General features: G+C 49.4%; 2 protein-coding genes across 15 annotated transcripts; one reads left to right on the top strand and one right to left on the bottom strand.

Moving 5' to 3' along the window:
• Positions 1-1,006: 1,006 nt before the first annotated feature.
• On the bottom strand, positions 1,007-11,841 carry CYB561A3 (cytochrome b561 family member A3). 4 transcript variants are annotated; one of them, XM_081536745.1, is made up of 7 exons: positions 9,754-11,841; positions 9,292-9,575; positions 8,074-8,272; positions 4,690-4,898; positions 3,916-4,070; positions 3,020-3,176; positions 1,007-2,413 (listed from the first exon to the last, which is right to left on the bottom strand). In XM_081536745.1, exons 3-7 carry the CDS (start codon positions 8,255-8,257, stop codon positions 2,390-2,392), a joined length of 729 nt encoding a protein of 242 aa, XP_081392871.1. In that variant the 5' UTR covers positions 8,258-8,272; positions 9,292-9,575; positions 9,754-11,841; the 3' UTR covers positions 1,007-2,389. The 4 variants fall into 4 exon arrangements, with proteins under 4 accessions (XP_081392871.1, XP_081392869.1, XP_081392870.1 ...); XM_081536743.1 differs by having other exon boundaries at positions 1,007-1,953; XM_081536744.1 differs by having other exon boundaries at positions 9,292-9,399; positions 11,689-11,841.
• A 313-nt stretch (positions 11,842-12,154) lies between these two features.
• TMEM138 (transmembrane protein 138) lies at positions 12,155-18,054 on the top strand. Of its 11 annotated transcripts, none has more exons than XM_081536753.1 (5): positions 12,155-12,406; positions 14,162-14,415; positions 15,657-15,828; positions 17,104-17,179; positions 17,455-18,054. In XM_081536753.1, the coding sequence occupies exons 2-5, from the start codon at positions 14,288-14,290 to the stop codon at positions 17,562-17,564; spliced, it is 486 nt and encodes a 161-aa protein (XP_081392879.1). In that variant the 5' UTR covers positions 12,155-12,406; positions 14,162-14,287; the 3' UTR covers positions 17,565-18,054. The 11 variants fall into 11 exon arrangements, with proteins under 11 accessions (XP_081392879.1, XP_081392875.1, XP_081392872.1 ...); XM_081536749.1 differs by having other exon boundaries at positions 17,452-18,054; XM_081536755.1 differs by having other exon boundaries at positions 12,360-12,620.
• Positions 18,055-18,333: the final 279 nt, after the last annotated feature.

Genomic DNA, 18,333 nt, shown 5'->3' with positions numbered 1-18,333 from the left:
GGCACAAGGGGGCAGTTAAAGCCATTGGCATGACTCACTTTAGACACTGACATGACCTTGAATCCTGGTCCTGTTTCAAACTAGCTCCACATAAACTCAGGCCTATTTAGCCTCTAGGAATCTAAAACCAAGAATGGTGCCCACCTCATAGGCACATGTCCTCAGCTGCTTCATGTCCAACCTCTTGCGACCCCATGGACTGTAGCCCACCAGGCTCCTCTGTCCATGGGATTTTCCAGGCAACAGTACTAGAGTGGGTTGCCATGCTCTCCTCCAGGGGTATCTCCCCAACCCAGGGATAGAACCTGCGTCTACTGCACTGCAGGCGGATTCTTTCCGCTGAACCACCGGGAAGCCCCATAGGCGCACAGAAAGGATTCAGATGAACCAGTGAAGATAAAGGGCCGGAGACCATGCAGATGCTCACTCACTGGGAGTTACTAGCATCACATGTCCGCATCCAGCTCCTTCCAAGTCCTCTGCTCCACCACTAGGTGGTCTCAGCTGATCACACTGGGACCACTTATTTGCCCAAACTTGATTGCAGGCTTCCTCAACCCCTTGGCTTCCCCTTCTCTGCCCAGGGTCCCCCATCCATCAGCCAGACCACGGGTCGCTGATCACAGGCACAGTTATCAGTGGGCACAGACGAACATACCCAGCAGCTGGGAAGGAAACTCTGGCCTCAGGCACCTGGCCTGTGGATCCCAACTCTGCCACTGCCTGGCTGGGTGACCTCAGGCAAATCACTTAAGCCTTTTTGAATCTTGTGCTCCCAAAAATGAAAGAGGAAACAGCTCCTTCCTGGTAAGATAACCAAATCCTCAAAAAGACTTTTAAGGACAAGCTCAGGAACCAAGAGTCACATGCAATTCCAGGAAGAGTCATGTGGACCTTTGGTGACTTTGGGTTTGTCCCTCCCCAGGTCTGAGGGTCAGAACTAGCCCACGGCTTCTGCAAATGGCCCAAGCTCACTTCTCCACAGTGTCATTTCAGCACAGAAAGCTTTGATTCTTAAAAACACATTTAATGAAAATCAAGCCTCATAAGTCAAATGCCTACCCACGTGGAAAAGAGGGGGAGCTGATCTTGTGACCCGAGTGCCTGGCAGTCATCCCAGTGCCTTTGGAGGGTCTCAGCCACTTGGGAGGTTCAGTTACAGCCCTCTTGCCAGCATCTGGCCACGTGGGGTGGGGTGGACAGTCAGCCTTGTTGCCACCTGCCAGAAATCAGGACCCCAGGTGTCCTGCTGCTTGTCACCTAAGCCCAGCAGCACGGAGCCTGGGACCTGGCTGGGCCTGTGTGCAGAGGGCAGTGCCAACACAGGAGCAAGCCCTGCCACCCCAGTCTCTCGTTGGGAGCAGAGCAACACCTCACACTCTAGTCACACCAGAGACTTGTCTGCTAGGTAAGCAGCCATGGGGGGGTGGGAGGGGCAGGTGATGCACTTGGATGCTCAGCAAGGGACGCCCCTGGAGGTGGCCATGGCTCCCAGGGCTCCGCTGGGTACACTGCCCCACAACGTTGGCACATTTCATGGTGAGCAGCAGAGTGAAGATGGCTGGGCAAGGGCCCTGGTGAGAGCACGAGGTTGATCCTGCCTGGGGACAGGCAGGCAAGCCTGGACCCAGTAAGGGAAAGGGAAGAAGGTCTGAGGCACCCCTGCTACTCCTCCGAGGGACAGCTGGACAGGCTCTTCTCAGAACAGCAGGTTACGTAGGGCTGTGTGGCAGTGACGGGCATGTCTGTCACAGGGAACAGCTAGGATCCAGGCCCCAGTTGTAGCAGCAGCTAGCAGGGCACATAGAACACGTAGACACAGAAGGCAGCGACGGGAAACGAGTAGCAAGCAGCCGGCCCTCAGCTTCTCTTCTGCAGAAGTGGCTCTGCCAGCCCCCGCTCTCCTTCCAGCATCACCTTTGGCGTTCCTGCCCAGCCTCGTGTCCTGGTGGGCTGGATGGAAGGTTACAAGAGCAGATGCAGCCTGGCCCGGGGTGGCAGCCTAAACTTCAGGGGAAAGCCAACGGAAGCCCTGGCTCGCTCCCTCTTCACAATGTGGATGGCACTCAATTCCTAGCTTATCTGAGTCCTCAGGATTCTCTACCACGTCCTTAGGGGTATGAGGGGAAGCGAACTTGACTTCATACAAGCAGTAGCAGCGTGAGCAGCCAGGGCAAGGAGGCTGGGGGTAAACGGATGACCTGAGAAGTCAATGCCAAGAAAGGGGTAGAGAAGCCAGTCACCAAGGAAAGCACGTGGGCAGCAGAGGCTGTGAGAGAGGAGGCCCACCCAGAGGCAAGGGGAGACTGAGGCCCGCAACCAGCAAGAGCAGAGCTTCAGGAAGGAGTCCAGACTGCACACCGACTACTCCTGGGAGCCCCTTCCTGCTTCACTCCCCGCCATGCAACAGGGCCTGGAAAGACAAGCAGGTGTCAAAATGGCCCCCGACCTGCAGGAGTCCCGCCAGGACTGAGCTGCTCAGACAGACCCCAACCTGCAGGGTGAGCCCCAAGTCCACCCACCACACCATTCAGGGAAGCCCCAGAGTCCCTCAGCTGACACACCCCATCCCTCAGGTGCCTGCATGGCCAAGAACAGGCAAAACGTGCTTCAAGTCCTCAACCTGTCACCACACACCCACGAGGAAAGCTCCCATCCAACTAGATGAGCTCTGAAGCTGGAGAAGCAGAAATCAGCACACCTCCTCACGCTAAAGCTCTTCCTTGGGGAAGGTAAGGCCACACTTCCCTCTGTGAGACCACAGCCATCTGAGAAGGGGAGGAACCCCCCCTGCTCTCCCAGCGGACAGGCCCCCAGGAGCAGCTGCACTTGACACGACAGGAAGTGCTGGGTTCACTCTGGTGCTCCCCATCAGCCAGCCGAACCCCACCTTCAAGCTACTTGGTTTCCCACCACGTTACTGGGGTGGTCTTCCTGGCAAAGCCTAAGCCTTTACTGGGTGACCCCTCCCTAGACCCGGCCCTACCCCAACCTGAAACAGGAGACCAAGACCCCATACCTCTCTCTCAGCCTGCATCCCTGGCTCTGGGCGTTTCCAAGATGAAGCCAGTAGGATATAGAGCACCAGCAGCCCGAAGACCACCACCAGCATCCCAGCGCAGTTGGCAAAGACAGCCTCACTGGGCAAGTTGGAGTATGACTTGGTGCCATTTTTCCTGAGGATGACAAAACAACACAGGCCCTTGAGAAACTTTTCTACCTGTTTCTGCCCAACGCGAGACCCAATGCTACTAACAGAGAATGAGGAAGACTTCCCAGGGCCCGCTGCAACCTGGAATATTAACACACTTTCTAAGTCTTTGCCATGACTGGTGTCTGCAGGATGCTGTCTACCCTTGCAGAAGCTGAAGCTCCCAGATATGAAATGAACCTGTCCTGAGTTACACAACTAGGAAATGGCACAGCCAAGATCTATACCCAGGTCTGACCTCAAATCTTGTTTGCTCGTCACTGCACCCCCACTGCCTCCCAAAATGGAGAATGGTAGTGGTTAGGTGTACGAGCTCTAGTCCTCTAACTCAAAGCTCTGCCACTTACTGGCTGTGTGCCCTTAGGTACATTGCTAAACCTCTCTATGTCTCTGTTCCCTAATTTATACATGGCAATGACAACATTACCAATGCTGTAGGGCAGTTGGAGGATTAAATTTGAGACGTTTAGAATAGTTTCTGCCACAGAGTAGGTTCTAAATCACTTTGATGCTAGGTAAGTATTTGGTGACCAGTTTACCAATCTCAGCCTAAAGACAGACGAGTCCCTTACCTTCCAGATCAGGAACGAGCTCAACCCCAAAGGCTTCCCTCCCTCAGACGGGTCCGATGACCCATCTTTTGAAGACCCTGTTCCTGCCCCCCACCTTACAGTTGGGGGTCCCACACATCCCCCCACACTCACAAACTGAAGAAAAGCTTCTCGTTAATGCCGGAAATGACGGACGCAATGGCCAGAGAGAGAATGGAGGCTCCAAAGAAGACGTGGATGGGTTTCAGCAGGCTGCGCAGCCACATGGATGCCCAGGGCAGCAGGAAGACCGAGAAGCCCAGGAACCACTGTGGACACAGGAAATACCTGACTGTACTGTGTGTGACCAAAAGCACGCTGGGTCATACCACCCATCAGCAGCCCCTACTTGTCAATGAACCCTGGCCCATCTCTCGCACCTCAACCCTCCTGCCAGGCACTGCAGCCTCCTCCCTGTGGTCTGACACAAACAGGAATGTCACCTACATGAAATGCCTGGCTACACCCCCACCCTCCCACAACCCAGCCATCCTTGTTTGTCTCTGCTTCGTTCCTATCCTGGCTCACAAAACTCCCAACTCATATAGGGCTAAAATCAGGATGTGGATACTACTTCTAGAATTGCTTCTGGTTCACAGAAAAGGGGAGTGGAAAAGGTGACTTAAGAGTCGGCCTGGTACATACTGTGATCGAGTTAGCTCAGAGCGCTCCAGGACCACAGTGGGTGGTGTGAGGGGTGAGAGCAGAACAGGGTGAATGGGAGAACCACCAACCTCCCAGAGGCCCTCCAACTGCCGATCCTATAGCATGTGCCCTGCCACACCATCTCCAGGCACTGAGCAGAAGGAAGATTTGGTGCTGATGCCAGGGAAGCCCCAGCCAAAGTGGGCAGCCAACGGGAACCCAAGGAGGACAGAGAGTACCCACCTGGCAGGCGAAGAGGAAGACGGTGGTGATGCCCAGCCAGCTGTGCAGGGAGTAGAGATTGGGGATCTTTGCATGGTTGTGAAATTCAAAGACCGCGTGCAGCCCCAGCACAGTCAGGAGGAAGGCCAGCAGGTGCATGGCTGCGTGGCCGGATTTCCAGGGCAGCCTGGGCCCTACCCATGACTGGGGCAGGCGGTAGACCAGCGATGCTGTTGGAGAGAGCAGTCCCAGGGCTCGGCCTCTTCCCCTCATGCTCACCCAAGCATCAGGGGAATCACCCTGCCGTGATCCCAAACAGCTTCCCAACAGGGAGGACGAAGTGCTAGGAGACTAGTATCAACTCCCCAGCATCTTCCATCCTGGCATCACTTCTAGTGCAGCCATCAACCATGAAGGGGGAGAAGGGACCATGATAAATGGGAGGAGTTGGGGGAGGGATAAACTAGGAGTCTGGGATTAGCAGATACAAACTACTACATATAAAATAGATAAACAGATTCTACTGTGTAACACAGGGAACTATATTCACTATCTTGTAATAAACTATAATGGAAAAGAGTATATGTGTGTATATATATATATAGTATATAAAACTGAATCACTGCATATGAGAAACTAACATAACATTGTAAATCAACTATACTTCAATTTTTTGGACTTCCCAGGTAGCTCAGCGGTAAAGAATCCTCCCACCAATGCACAAGACGTGGGTTTGATCCTTGGGTCAGGAAGATCCCCTGGAGAAGGAAATGGCAACCCGCTCCAGTATTCTTGCCTGGGAAATCTCATGGACAGAAGAGAATGGCTGGCTACAGTCCATAAGTCGGTGACTAAACAACAATACTTCAATTTAGGAAATTCCCTGGTGGTCTGGACAGGGAAGCCTGGCATGCTATAGTCCATGGGGTCGCAAAGAGTTGGACGCGACTGAACTGAATTGGTGGTCTAGTAGTTAGGACTCCACACGTCCACTGCAGGGGGTTATGGGTTTGATCTCTAGTCAGGGAACTAAGATGCCACGTGCCACAGAGCACAGCCAAAAACAACAACAGTAACAACAACAAAAACCTAAATTTTTTTTAAAAACGAGGAGAGGGACGAACAGCTTTCATGGACTTGCATTCTGTCATTACAATAATATATGCCACGTGTATGCATTTTTATATATAGGTTGAAAAGCAGTGTCACATTCATTATTTCATCTAACTGGAGGAACTCTCACAACTGAAGTGAGCTATCAAGGACACAAGTTTTAAGGTTAGATAACCGAGGTCCAAATCCTGGCTCTGCCTCTCAGCTATCTGGCATCTTCTTTCTAAATTTCAGTTTCCTCGTCTGTAAAATGGAGACAACAATACAGCCCACCTCACAAGCTGCCTGTAAGAACAAAACAGGATGATATCCTGAAGTACACAGGGTAAGCTGCTGTTATCAATGTCACTGTAATTCCCATTTTAGAAGTGGAGAGAGACTAACCTGAGCCCCAAGCCCAGGTGTGAACACACGGGGCCAGCAAGGCTGGTCAGGCAGGAGTAAGCAGATCCCTCGTGTCGGGACCTGAGTGTGCCATGAGGGGCTTCACCCTCCTGCTTCCTAGAGCACAGCTGGCAGGCTACTACTCACAGGCCCGATCCAGGCCGCTGCCTATTTTTGTGAATAAAGGGGTTTTTCTCCTTATGCCTGACTGAACGTCATTTATTGAAAAGAACATCTTGTCCCACAGCTCTACAGAGCCACCTTTCCTCACCTGTCTATTCACTTATCATGACCACACTGTTTTTATTATTACTATTACTCGAGTATAGCTGATTTACAATGTTGTGTTAGTTCCAGGTGTGCAGCAAAGTGCATCAGTTATACATATACATATATCCACTCCTTTTTAGATCCTTTTCCCTTACAGACCATTAGAGAATATTGAGAAGAGTGCCCTGTGTTATACAGTAGGTCCATCACTGTCTTGATTACAGTAGCTTTATAATAAACCTGTCTAGATGGGAGAGTAAGCCCTCCAACTGTGCTCTTTTTCAAAACCTTCTTGATTAATCTTGGCCCTGTGCATTTCAAGATAATTCAACTGTCAATTTTCACAAAAATAAGCACTGAGGCTTTGGGATTGAAATTAACCTACAAAATAATTTCAGGGGAACTTACATCTTTACCATGTTTAGTCTTCCAGACCACTTACACAGTAGTATATCCCTCCATTTATTTAAGGCTTCTTTAATTTCTTTCAATAGTTTTATACATTTTTCTCTGTAGAAGTTTATATGACTTTTGTTAATTTATGCCTAGGTAATTAATGCTTATGGAGGCTATTATCAATTAAATCATATATATTAAATAATACTTTATATGACATTAATTTTTAAATTTTTACTGATTTTTTCCAGTTTTACTGAAATATAACTGACATACAGCACTGCATAAGCTTATGGTATGGAACATCACGATTTGCTTCAGACCCATCATGAAATGATGACCACAGTAAGTTTAGTGAACCTCCATCTTCTCATACAGATTCAGAATTAAAATAGAAAAAAATTTTTTCTTGTGTTGACAACTCTGCGGATTTATGATCTGAACAACTTTTATGTTTAACACACAGCAGTGTTAAAAACCATATTGATCATGTTGTACATTATGTCCCTAATACTTATCTTAAAACTGGAAGTTTGTGCCTTTTGACGACCTTCATTCAATTCCCTCTCCCCCCTACCCTTCACCTCTGGTAACCACGAATCTGATCTCTTTTACTCTTACCATGAGTTTGTTTTTGAAGTATAATTGACCTACAGCACTATGTTACTTCCTGTTACATAACACAGTGATTCGATATTTCTGTACGTTTCAAAATGATCACTGTGACAGTTCTCGTTATGATCTGTCACCAAGCAAAGATATTATATAATTATTAACCCTACTTCCCACACTGTACCTGTGACTCATTTATGCTGCCACTGGAACTCTGTACCTCTTGCTCTCCCTCACCCATTCCTCTCCTCCTCCCACCACTATAAACAGTTTTATTGGAACACGGCCACACACATTTCTGTGTCGTCTCTGGTCACTCTCACAATATGACAGCAGAGCTGAGTAGCTGCAGCACAGATCACAGCGCCTGCAAAGTCTAAAATATTTACTATCTGGCCTCTAACAGGAAGTGAGCAAACCCCTGCCTAAGACCATCCATGGAGTTGCCCTTCTCAGATGTCTCAGTTCTCGAGACTTCTTCCTCCAAATGTCAGCTGGGCCCACAGACAACCCACCGCATCCCACCCCCGCTCACAGCCCTGACGGTAACACAGGCCCGGGTGGAGAGGGAGCGTGCCGCCCCGCGTGGGCCCGGGCCACACCACGTGTCCGCCACTGACCCGCACTCACCCGCACTGTAGAGCACCACCATGCCCGTAACCATGAGCACAGGGTGCCAGTTGAACATGAGCATGCTGCCATCCCAGGCAAAGCCACCGTGCCAGTACCGCATCCAGTAGATGGTGGAGAGGGTGCACATCGAGCCCAGGGAGCACAGTACCAGGACAGACAGGTAAAACCATCCTACAGCCATTCTGATCAGGTAGCCCTAGAGGAAGGGGAAATCACACATCCCTGTGAGCTTGGGTGTGCCCCACACACCAGCTAGAGGAGGTAACACTGACCTTGCTCTTGGCCAGAAGGGTGGTTCCCCTGCCATCAGCCTGGGCACTGTCCCATGAAGCCTTGGCGGCAGGCTGGACCCCATCTCTGGTTATGAACAATGAGTGCGAGTGAGGCGCCGCCCCAGCACCTGGCGGCGTACAGTGCAGCCAGCTCAGCCCCAGGGCTGGCCCTGGAGAGAGGCCTCCTCTGCGGTAGCCGGATGCTAAGTCCAGAGCCCTAGGATGGGTCTCCCCTCACAGGACCAGAGGTAAAGAATTATACTCCCACTCCTCACAAAAAGAAAGGGCAGAAATCAAAATCCAGGCTAGATAACACAAATGCCCAGGCCTTCCATTCTAACATAAGGAGGCAAAATTCACAGTCTCCACACTATTATCAGGCCACCTGGGAGAAAAGTGTTATAGGATTCCACTTCCGCAGCAGAGTTCTTCCCCAGATAGTGACCTCTACCCATGGGGCGGTAAGATGGGGTCTTCGCTCATCCCCACACTCCACATCTTGAATTGGGCCAAAGCCCACAGCTGGTCCCCAGACCTGAAACTTCTGCTTTCTCTTCTCTAGGGAAAGTCCAGAGGAGAAAAGAGGAAGCAAGAACTCATGATCTAGAAAGCAAAGAGTTTATTTTGAGGTTTCCACGCATACCTGATAACTCAGAAACCAACTCTAGTTTCAGGCATGGTGAATGCCTAGCCCCGTAAGCAGCTGCTCTTAAAAGCCAGGCAAGTGGGCAATGAGGGTTGGCAGGCAGTCTGCAAAGCCACAGGATGCCCCTGCTTTCAGCATGAGCACAGCTCTCAAGGCAGGCACACTGTCCCCAAGGAGGCCAAGAAGGTGACACATGGCTTCCGGAACTTGAGGTTCCTCAACTGGAACCAGCTAACATGAGAAGAGGCCCCTAAAATCGCCAAGAACTCCCAAGGAGATAAAACACTTGACCCTCACCTTTATACCCAGTGACAAGCTGACAGAGTAGTGGCCTGGACTCTAATTCTTAGGCTGTGAGGCTCCTTGAGCAAATCACTTAACATCTGAAGGACTCAGTCTTCTCATCTGAAAGAAAACCATGGCAACAGGATGTAACTTACTGAAAGGCAGCTGTGAACAGACATCACACCAGAACCTTAAGACACATGATCGATCCCATGTTCTCCTCTTGACAATCCTGTGAGGGGTTATTTCCATTTCAAAGTCCATGTTTTTAACTTGATCACAGGTTGCCACAGGGTCTAGTGAGAAAATATGTAAGGACATTGTAAATTATTAACATTTTCTTAGTAGTATTACAGCATTTCATCCTAACTACTAACGAAACCCTGAAGCCCATGGCCCCCATGGCTGCCCAAGCCTCTCAGTGGTCCTGATTCCATGTCGTGCCAGCTCTCTTGATGCCAGGTGTCCACCTACCCAGAAACAAGTGTGGAGCTCTCTCAAAGGGATCCAAGGTGGCAGAAGTCTCTGAGAAAGCAAGATGTGAGTTCTGGGGGAAAAAAATATATGTTTCCAGGAGGTTAGAGGGAGAAAATCATGCCACTTGCTTCTTGGAAGCTTTTGGACTCAGCTGCTGAACTCAGCGATTTGCTACCCAGTCTCAGAGGTGTCCCCTTATTTCCTGTAAAAGCAATGGAAGTTTCAGGTCACAACATGTTCAATCACCCCCTCCCCAGGGAAGTGTCAGTACAAAGGAGCTCCTGATCAGCAGGCTCCATCCATTGGATAGTATCTACTTTTAAATTTGTTTCCCTTTGTAAGAGGAAAAAAGAAAATATTTAAAAGGGACCATACCCACCCCTCTAGAAGAGATCTTGGATTACTGCTCTGGGACAGGCTTGGAACAGACAATGGGGACACTTTCCTGACAGACTGGCTGGAATGTTTTACTGCTCAGAGTACACAGACGAGCCGTCCCTCTGCTTGAAATGGAGAGCAAAAGGAGAGAAAAAGAATGCAGTGAAAATTGCCATCCAAATGCTAAGACTACCCTCTCATTTATTCCAAGAGAGCAGCATGTGCTAAGATTTCAGGATGTGTGCAGGCTCCTAGTCTGCCCGCACTTGTAGAGCCACATTCCAAGACAAAAGTTCGCAAAGTCCTGTAAAGGGTGAGAATGGTAAATATCTTAAATTTTGCAGGCCATATGGTTTGTCACAACTGTGCCATCAACTCTTCTGGTATACTGCAAGAGTAGTCATAAACAATACTTTCACAAATGTACAGGCTATGTTCAAAAAACTATGGACACTTAAATTTCAGTTTTTATATCATTTCCACGTCACAAAATATCCTTTTCTTTTCAATCACTGAAAAATGTAAAAACCATTCAGGCCAGCCAGATTTGGCCTGTGGGTCATGTTTGTTGACCCTGATCTAAGGAGTCGTTCCCTCCAAGCTAATACACTCTCAATCCCTAAGCAAAAAAGGTTCTCCCAGGCTGCACTAAAACAGATCAAGCCCTGGGGCAGAAAATGGGTATATCCTACTCAGCCCTAGTCTTAGGAAAACCCACAATTCCAAACTTTCTCACAAGTGCAAATAGTTGAAGGCATAGGAAGGCTGTTGGCTGCTCCCACTTTTCAGTTGAATGGTGGGGGCTTTAGGAATCTTGAGACCCAGAGTTAGAGCTCAAGTCCTAAACTTTTATCTTACAGATTAAAAATACTGGGGCCCAAACTATGAAAGTGACTCGGCCAAGGTGAGTGGCAGAGCTGGTAAAAGACTCCAGGTTGACTCCCCCTCGGCTCCAAGGACTCCTCACTTCAAACGGAGCTTCCTTAAAGTCAGGGACTCAGGAGTGAGGGGCTTTAAATACCAAGCAGGAGATAGATAAGCAAGGTCCTCCTGAGCACCAGAGTGATTACAGGCACGCCCTTCACACTGTGCTCTGGTCTGACCCAAGTGTCCAGAGAAGGGTTCTAGGAACCCAGGGACTGATCCTTGACTCCCCCGCCGCCGGGACCACCTTGGTCCCAGCTAACCTTGCCATCACCGACACAGGGGAGTTTGAGTAAACTCGGGGAGTTAGTGATGGACAGGGAGGCCTGGCGTGCTGCCGTCTATGCGGTCGCAAAGAGTCGGACACCACTGAGCAACTGAACTGAACTGAACTGAACTGAACTGAACCTTGGGTGAAAAGTTAGGCGAAGGGCTCCGCCTGCTGACTGCGACTTCCGAAGAGCTTTCGTGCTTTACAACCACCACCTGTGGAAGGAAGGGCATGGAGAATGGTGTCCATTTCCTAGGAGAGAAAACTTAGAGAGGGGTCGCGACAGCGCGAAACGAGGTAGTAGCAGAGCTAGCACTCGAACCCAGGTCCCTGAACTCCCAGCCCGGGCTGTTTCTCACCCCCGAACCACAGTGGGACGCAGGGGGACTGGGGTCTCCGTGACCCGTCTCTTGCCAACCCGCGCCGGAGCCGCTGCTCCCGAGGCTCCTGAAAGATGCAGTGAGAAACTCTCAGCAACGCTCTCGACCACCAGGCACCGCTGCCCTAGAGCCGAAAAGCCGGGGGGGCGCAGTCCTCTTATAGGCGCTCATACTTCCGGTCGCGCGCGTGGCCGCCTGGGAAATGAAGTCTTGGATCTCGGGGTCCCCAGCTCTCGGGCGCCAAGGCGCTGACCCCCAGCTCCAGTTCTTCCGCGGGCGTTTCTTCCCCAAGCCCGAGGTTCCGGGGACCAGGAATGCCGTCACGGTTCGGCCCTGTCCGTCACCCCCAGCCTCACGATTCCGTTGAAGCGGAAATGTTCGGGCCGAGGCGAAGCCTCTGGCCAGGGGCTGGCCCTCCGCAAGGCGGCGCGCGGGATGAATGGGAGGGCTTGGCCGGATCTAGGAGCCCTGGAACAGGCCGCGGCGACGCTGGGAAGGCCTGGAGAGAGGCGAGCCCAGGAAAGCGGGGACCCAAACATGGCGGCCGAGTCGGCCATAGAGCGGGGAGAGACAGCCGAGGACAAGCGTTTAGCACAGCGCAGGCTGAGCCCGCGTCCGCCATGTACTTCCGGAATTTAAGGCCGGTTTCCGGAAGCCAGGGTGGTATCCCCATGACAACCGACGTTGGGCCTCTGAGGTGAGAGTCCTTGTTGAGTGTGTAAAGTGGCCAGAAGTCGGAATTTCGTTGTTAATTGCTCTGGTTTTGGTTTTTCGCTAAGGCAGCCCCATTTAAAAGTGGGTTGGGACCGGTGGGGAAAATTGCTCTGCCCTGCCGAGGGAACGCGGCAGATAGCGGTGAGAAGACCGAACTGCTTCATTACCTTGCGAAATCGCCGCTACGCTAACCCGAGGTGATGGTCATCCTTCCCTTAGTGATGGCGGTGAGCGGTTCTTTTTAACGGAGCCTCACAACAGCCTTCTGTGGCGGCCTGTGAAGTAGCGGTTAAGAGCATGGGCTTTCGTATCACACCTAGTTGTGAATCCTGGAGGAACGGCTTGAACTCTGACACTGTCCTTGCCTGTAGAATGCGGATAATTCTTTCCCACCGTGCAGAGTAGTTTCGAGAACTGAAGGAATTTATCTTGGTTGACAAGTTTATCATGGTTCGGGTACATAGGTGATACTATCAATGTTATTTGATGAATAAGGAAACTCGGCTCAGAGAAAACCGCATTGTACATCCTTAGTGGGACTTCATTAGGTGAGGTGGACGAGGTTCTGCAACTTCTCAGAGCCTCTGTGTAAAGTGGGGTTATAAGCATAATAACAGCTGGTTCTTAAAATGGATATAGGATTAAATAAGGAAGTAAATATGCAGAGTTTGTAAACTAACATTTTACAGATGTTGATTTAATCATTCTGTAACACTTCAAAACATTTTGAAATTTGCTTATGGATTTGATCCAGCTGGAGAGGGTCACAGGACAACCCCAGAGCAGCTTCTTTGTCTTGAAATAAATGAAAATAAAGGCCCAGCTCGCCTTACCTGGTGCCATTGTGTCACTACCATAATCTTTAACGTTAGAAGAGCACGATGTTCTCTCAGCTTTTTCTGCCTACACTATTAACCACTTCTGTGCCAATGTTTTTCCTGCCTGTGTGCATGCTCAATTGTGTCTGACTCTGTGACCCCATGGACTGTAGCCACGAGGCTTTTCTGTCCATTGAATTTTCCAGGCAAGAATCCTGGAGTGGGTTGCCATTTCCTCCTCCAGGGGATCTTCCTAACCAGGGATCAAACCCACGTCTCCTACATTGGCAGGTGGATTCTTTACCACTGAACCACCTGGGAAGCCCCTTCCTGCCTAGTTGCATGTAAACCTGTCAGTTTTGTAAGAGGCAGCTTTGTGCAGTAGTTAAGCACTCTGGTCAGACTCCAGACCCAGACTGCCTAGATCTGAATGCTAGCCCTGCCAGTTACTAGCGATATGATGTTGGACAAATTATTTTACCTCCCTGGGCTTCAGTTGTCCCCTCTGTAAAATGGAGAGAGTAATAGTGTGTTTTCCACCTCAAGAGTAATGGAGAGATTTAAATAATGTTAGTGCTTAGAATTATAAGTGATATACAAAGATTTGCTTCTGCAATTATAATTATCGCTACATGAACAGACAGTCACTTTGTGTATTTTCCCTAGATTCCTTTGGACTCAAAACTGGTTAGAAAGAGCTCTACGTTTAGAGGGTTCCAGGCACGGAGACAGGTTTGAGGGTGAGGATCCCTGGAAGGAATGACTAGTTGGCATTTTTTGTTGTTGGTTTTGTCATGGATGTATCACAAGCACCTAGAATGGTGCCCGGCATATAGTAGGTCCTAAGTAAATATTTATTGTACTATTGAATTTCTAACCTCTCTCTCTCTCTCTTTTTTTTTTTTTTTTGGCTTTAACAGACCCTTGTCTTAGAGCAAGGGAAGCAGCTCCCATTCTGAAGAACTCAGTGCCTGGAGGAGGACCAGTAGCTGTTTTCTGAGGAACTGTGGAATGTGCCCTGGGGGGCGCAAGAGAGCAGAAGGAAGATGCTCCAGACCAGTAACTACAGCCTGGTGCTCTCCCTGCAGTTCCTGCTGCTGTCCTATGACCTCTTTGTCAATTCCTTCTCTGAGCTACTCCGAATGGCTCCAGTCATACAGCTGGTGCTCTTCATGTGAGTGGGACTGGACAGCTCAACCCAATCATTTCAAAAGCCCCAAAAAGCATACTTTAGCGTTTTAGTTATTAATAGAGAAATATCAGGGAGAATAAAATTGCACTTTGTCCTGGGTACTCCATGGTCCATAGACATGTCACAGGATACACTGTTTTGATACTTCTGCTTTGATGTACTTCTAACAAGGGTTTGCGACACAGGGGGCAGTGCACATAGAAAAAGAGGGTCAGATTGTTGACACTGTCATTTTCTCCATCTGTGAGTAGAAAGTGTCTTACAGTGCCATGAAACAGGGTTGCAAAATGTCAGGTAAAGGGGTTATCAGGGACTTCCTGGCGGTCCAGGGGTTAGGACTCGGCGCTTTCACTGCCCTGGCCCTGAGTAAAAATATTTTTTTTTTTTGGCTGTTCTGGGTTTTCCTTGCAGCACGGGCTCTCTAGTTGCCCTGTGGCATGTGGGATCTTAGTTCCCTGACCAGAATTAAACCTGCATACCCTGCATTGGAAGGCAGATTCATAACCACTGAACCACCAGGAAATTTCCAGAATAACCATATTGATAACATATATGCATCCCAGAGGATGGAAGCTATTGTCATTTTTTGTCCACAGTGATTTTTAGTCTCCATGAGGCAAGTTCTAAACAGAAAACCACAATCTTAGACCCTGTCTTCACTCAGCAAATGTTCATCAGCCTACCAGACAGTGCTATAGTTGCAGTGGTGGACAAGTTCTTGCTTTGATGGGATTTCCATTCTAGTGGAGAGAGACAACAAATATTTTAATAACTTCAAATAGTAATAAATGTTATACAGTGGATATAAAGTATGTGGAATGGAGAGAAGAAGGCTACTCTAGGTAGTGGGGTGAAAGAAAAGTTTCTGAAGAGGGGACATTTGAACTGACACTTGAATGGCAGTAGGCACCAGGTTATTTGACAGACAGGGTTGGCATTTTCAGGATACAAGGAGGAAACTAGCTACTTCTCACAGGTGCCTCGGCGCTTGTTGAGTTGGGAGTGTCAGCAGGAAAGCCTTGTCCATAGACTGCAACTCAACTGATGGGACCAATGGGTAGCGGGTAGTTTTAATTTCATGTCACTTGGGGTCCAAAACCCACACTACCTCTGGGGGGTTTTAGAGGCAAGGACAGACCTCATGGTCTCTTAGGATTCAGGGCCGACTCGTGGGTGCTCCCCAGGCCTCCATTTGGCTGTCCTTTTGTTTTCCATGTTTGCAGCATCCAGGATATCGCAATCCTCTTCAACATCATCATCATTTTCCTCATGTTCTTCAACACCTTCGTCTTCCAGGCTGGCCTGGTCAACCTCCTCTTCCATAAGTTCAAAGGGACTATCATCCTGACAGCTGTGTACTTCGCCCTGAGCATCTCTCTTCATGTCTGGGTCATGGTAAGAGGGAGGCTCTGAGTCCTTAAAGGACTTGGAATGTCTTATCTGTGGGAACCCAGCATCTCTGGCTGTTTATCTCACAGAATCCTTGATGAAACAGGTGAAATGAATGTGGTCCAGTCTGGAGCTCAACACATGAGAGTTTCATAAGGCACTTTTTCTCAACTTTATGTGTTGAAGAACAGCCTTATCCAGGAGTCCAGGGGCACTTGTGGAACGTTCGATTCATTTTGCCCCCAAAGACCTGCAGGTTAAAACAGGAAATTGAATCTGTTCCATCATTAGCTGTTTGGGCAGGTGCGTGTTGATACAGGGTATCCTTAGGCATCAGTGTCCCATGGGAAATAGCCAGGCAGGAGTGCCACATGCCCTCTGCTGTGTCCCCATCACTTACATTAGGAGAACGAGCCCCCGAGATGCCTCCCTCTGGTTCTAACATGGGCCTCGAAGCAGATCCAGTTTTCATGGTTTCAGATTTCTTTTTTGCTTTTCATGTTTTGTTTTGTTTTTTTGCCATACCACGTGACTTATGGGCTCTTAGTTCCCCGACCAGGGATCAAACCCATGCTCCCTGCATTGGAAGTGTGGAGTCCTAACCAATGGGCCACCAGGGAATTCCTTCAGATTTCTTCTGCTTCACAAATTCTTCTATCTCTGTGGATATCTCATGTGTTTCTTTGTACTCATTTAACGAAACACATTAAAACCTCAGGGTTCTCCAGTCATTTCTTTACTAAAGGCACCTTTTCGGACTAAACCTCCCATTAGGTTGTCCCTGTGATTCCACAGAGAGATCAAGAACTCACAGGGGAGAAGCAGCACAGTGCCAAAGCCTCAAGGTGCTTCCCAGAAAGGATTGTCTCTGCTCAGGCTCCCAGAGCCAAAATAGTTCTGGCTTTGTACTGTGAAGCTGCTAATCTGATTAAACCCTGAGTGCACCAAGCCTCAGATTTCCAAGGCAAGACAGTGACCATGCTGAACTCCTGAGATAGTGTGTATCATTTCTCATTGGCCAAGGCAATGGGATAAAAGGAAATAAATGGCTTAGTTCAAACTTACTCTCTCAGGGTTAAAAGAATTACTTCCTCTGCAGCAAAAAACAAGGGGACTTGTTGAAGCTTGTTTGAGGAACACTCCTTTGGCTTGTGGAAAGAAAGAAGGGTGTGAGATTAGCCTGATACTAAATCAAGCAGCATCTCTGCCGCTCACTAGGCTGGAGATGTCAGGGCCTCATCTGGCCATTCACCTTTCTCTGTCTACTCGTGTCTCCTTCAGAATTTACGCTGGAAAAACTCCAACTGCTTTGTCTGGACAGATGGACTTCAAACATTGTTTGTATTCCAGAGGCTAGGTAAGAACCACAGCAACCTCAGGCCTCACTTTGGTCCCACCTATGGCTCTGGCAGTGAGGGCCTTGATCTTGGCTTCCCAGCCCATCACAACTGGCGTGAGATGAGTGGAACAGCCATGCCAAGACCAGGAGAGACCACCGCCCTCTGCCCTTTCTGGGAGTCACTGAGAAATCATGGGACAGGGCCCCTCAGCCTCATCTGGTTATGTTCTTCCCCTGAAACAAATACTCAGGTGCATCCCTGACTCTTCTTTCCTGTTTATTCTCCACAGCAGCGGTGTTATACTGTTACTTCTACAAACGGACAGCTGTGAGGCTGGGCGATCCTCGCTTCTACCATGACTCTTTATGGCTGCGCAAGGAGTTCATGCAAGTTCGAAGGTGACCGTTTTCTGTCACATCGATGAACGCATTTCCTTCCTGACAGAAGTCACACTGGGGGCTCTGCAAACAGGGTGGTCGGCCCTGTGTGCTAGGAAGTAGCTTGACATTCTGAGGACAGGCCCCAGCCAGTCAGTGTGCAGCAGGTGAAGAGGGGGAGCCTCTCTCTAGCAAATTAAAGTGTCCCCAGTACAGATTCCTGAACATCATCCCTTCCCAGCCTCCTGCCACAGTCCTGCCACCTTTCCTTCCCACTCTCTGCCCCTCTTCCTCACCAAGGGCTCTGTGGCTTTTTCCCAAGGGAACTTTCCATTGACCCTAGTACAGGAGGAGCTCCCAGCCCCGGCTCTGTTTACACTGCACACTAATGATTGAAGGATGCAAAGAGTGACTTTTGTGGGCTCCTGACTGAGCACACCTCAGACATTTAGATTTTATACCCAAGGTATTTTTTTTTACATTGTATAAATAGGAAATAAATTCTTTTCCATAAATGATGGCGTTTCTGCCTTGCTCAATCCCTTTGTGGTTAGGAGGAATGCCAAGTCCTAGCCTAGCCTAGCCTTAGCGTCTATTTGGTCCAGTGGGCAAATTGAGCCACAGAGCAGGTGTGGGTATTCCTTGAATCCCATTGTGAGTACAAGATGTTAGTGTTGTGTTAGTGTTAAGTCGCTCGGTCGTGTCCGACTCTTCGCAACCACATGGACTGTGGCCCACCAGGCTCCTCTGTCCATGGGATTCTCCAGGCAAGAATACTGGAGTGGATTGCCATT

Source organism: Giraffa tippelskirchi, chromosome 10 (assembly GCF_054371585.1).
Source record: "Giraffa tippelskirchi isolate mGirTip1 chromosome 10, T2T-mGirTip1v1.2.pri, whole genome shotgun sequence".
In the NCBI taxonomy this organism is placed as follows: domain Eukaryota; kingdom Metazoa; phylum Chordata; class Mammalia; order Artiodactyla; family Giraffidae; genus Giraffa; species Giraffa tippelskirchi.
This window is presented reverse-complemented; position numbering and strand designations above follow the sequence as displayed.

Excerpts from the sequence above, each read along its gene's own strand:
- TMEM138 (XM_081536746.1), top strand. The coding sequence starts at position 14,288 with ATGCTCCAGACCAGTAACTACAGCCTGGTGCTCTCCCTGCAGTTCCTG. Across the intron at positions 14,416-15,656 it reads ATACAGCTGGTGCTCTTCAT|CATCCAGGATATCGCAATCC; the intron begins GTGAGTGGGACT and ends CCATGTTTGCAG. Across the intron at positions 15,829-17,103 it reads CTCTTCATGTCTGGGTCATG|AATTTACGCTGGAAAAACTC; the intron begins GTAAGAGGGAGG and ends TGTCTCCTTCAG.
- CYB561A3 (XM_081536743.1), bottom strand. The coding sequence starts at position 8,257 with ATGGCTGTAGGATGGTTTTACCTGTCTGTCCTGGTACTGTGCTCCCTG. Across the intron at positions 4,899-8,073 it reads GGTGGTGCTCTACAGTGCGG|CATCGCTGGTCTACCGCCTG; the intron begins GTGAGTGCGGGT and ends TCTCTCCAACAG. Across the intron at positions 3,177-3,915 it reads GAGAAGCTTTTCTTCAGTTT|GAAAAATGGCACCAAGTCAT; the intron begins GTGAGTGTGGGG and ends TGTCATCCTCAG.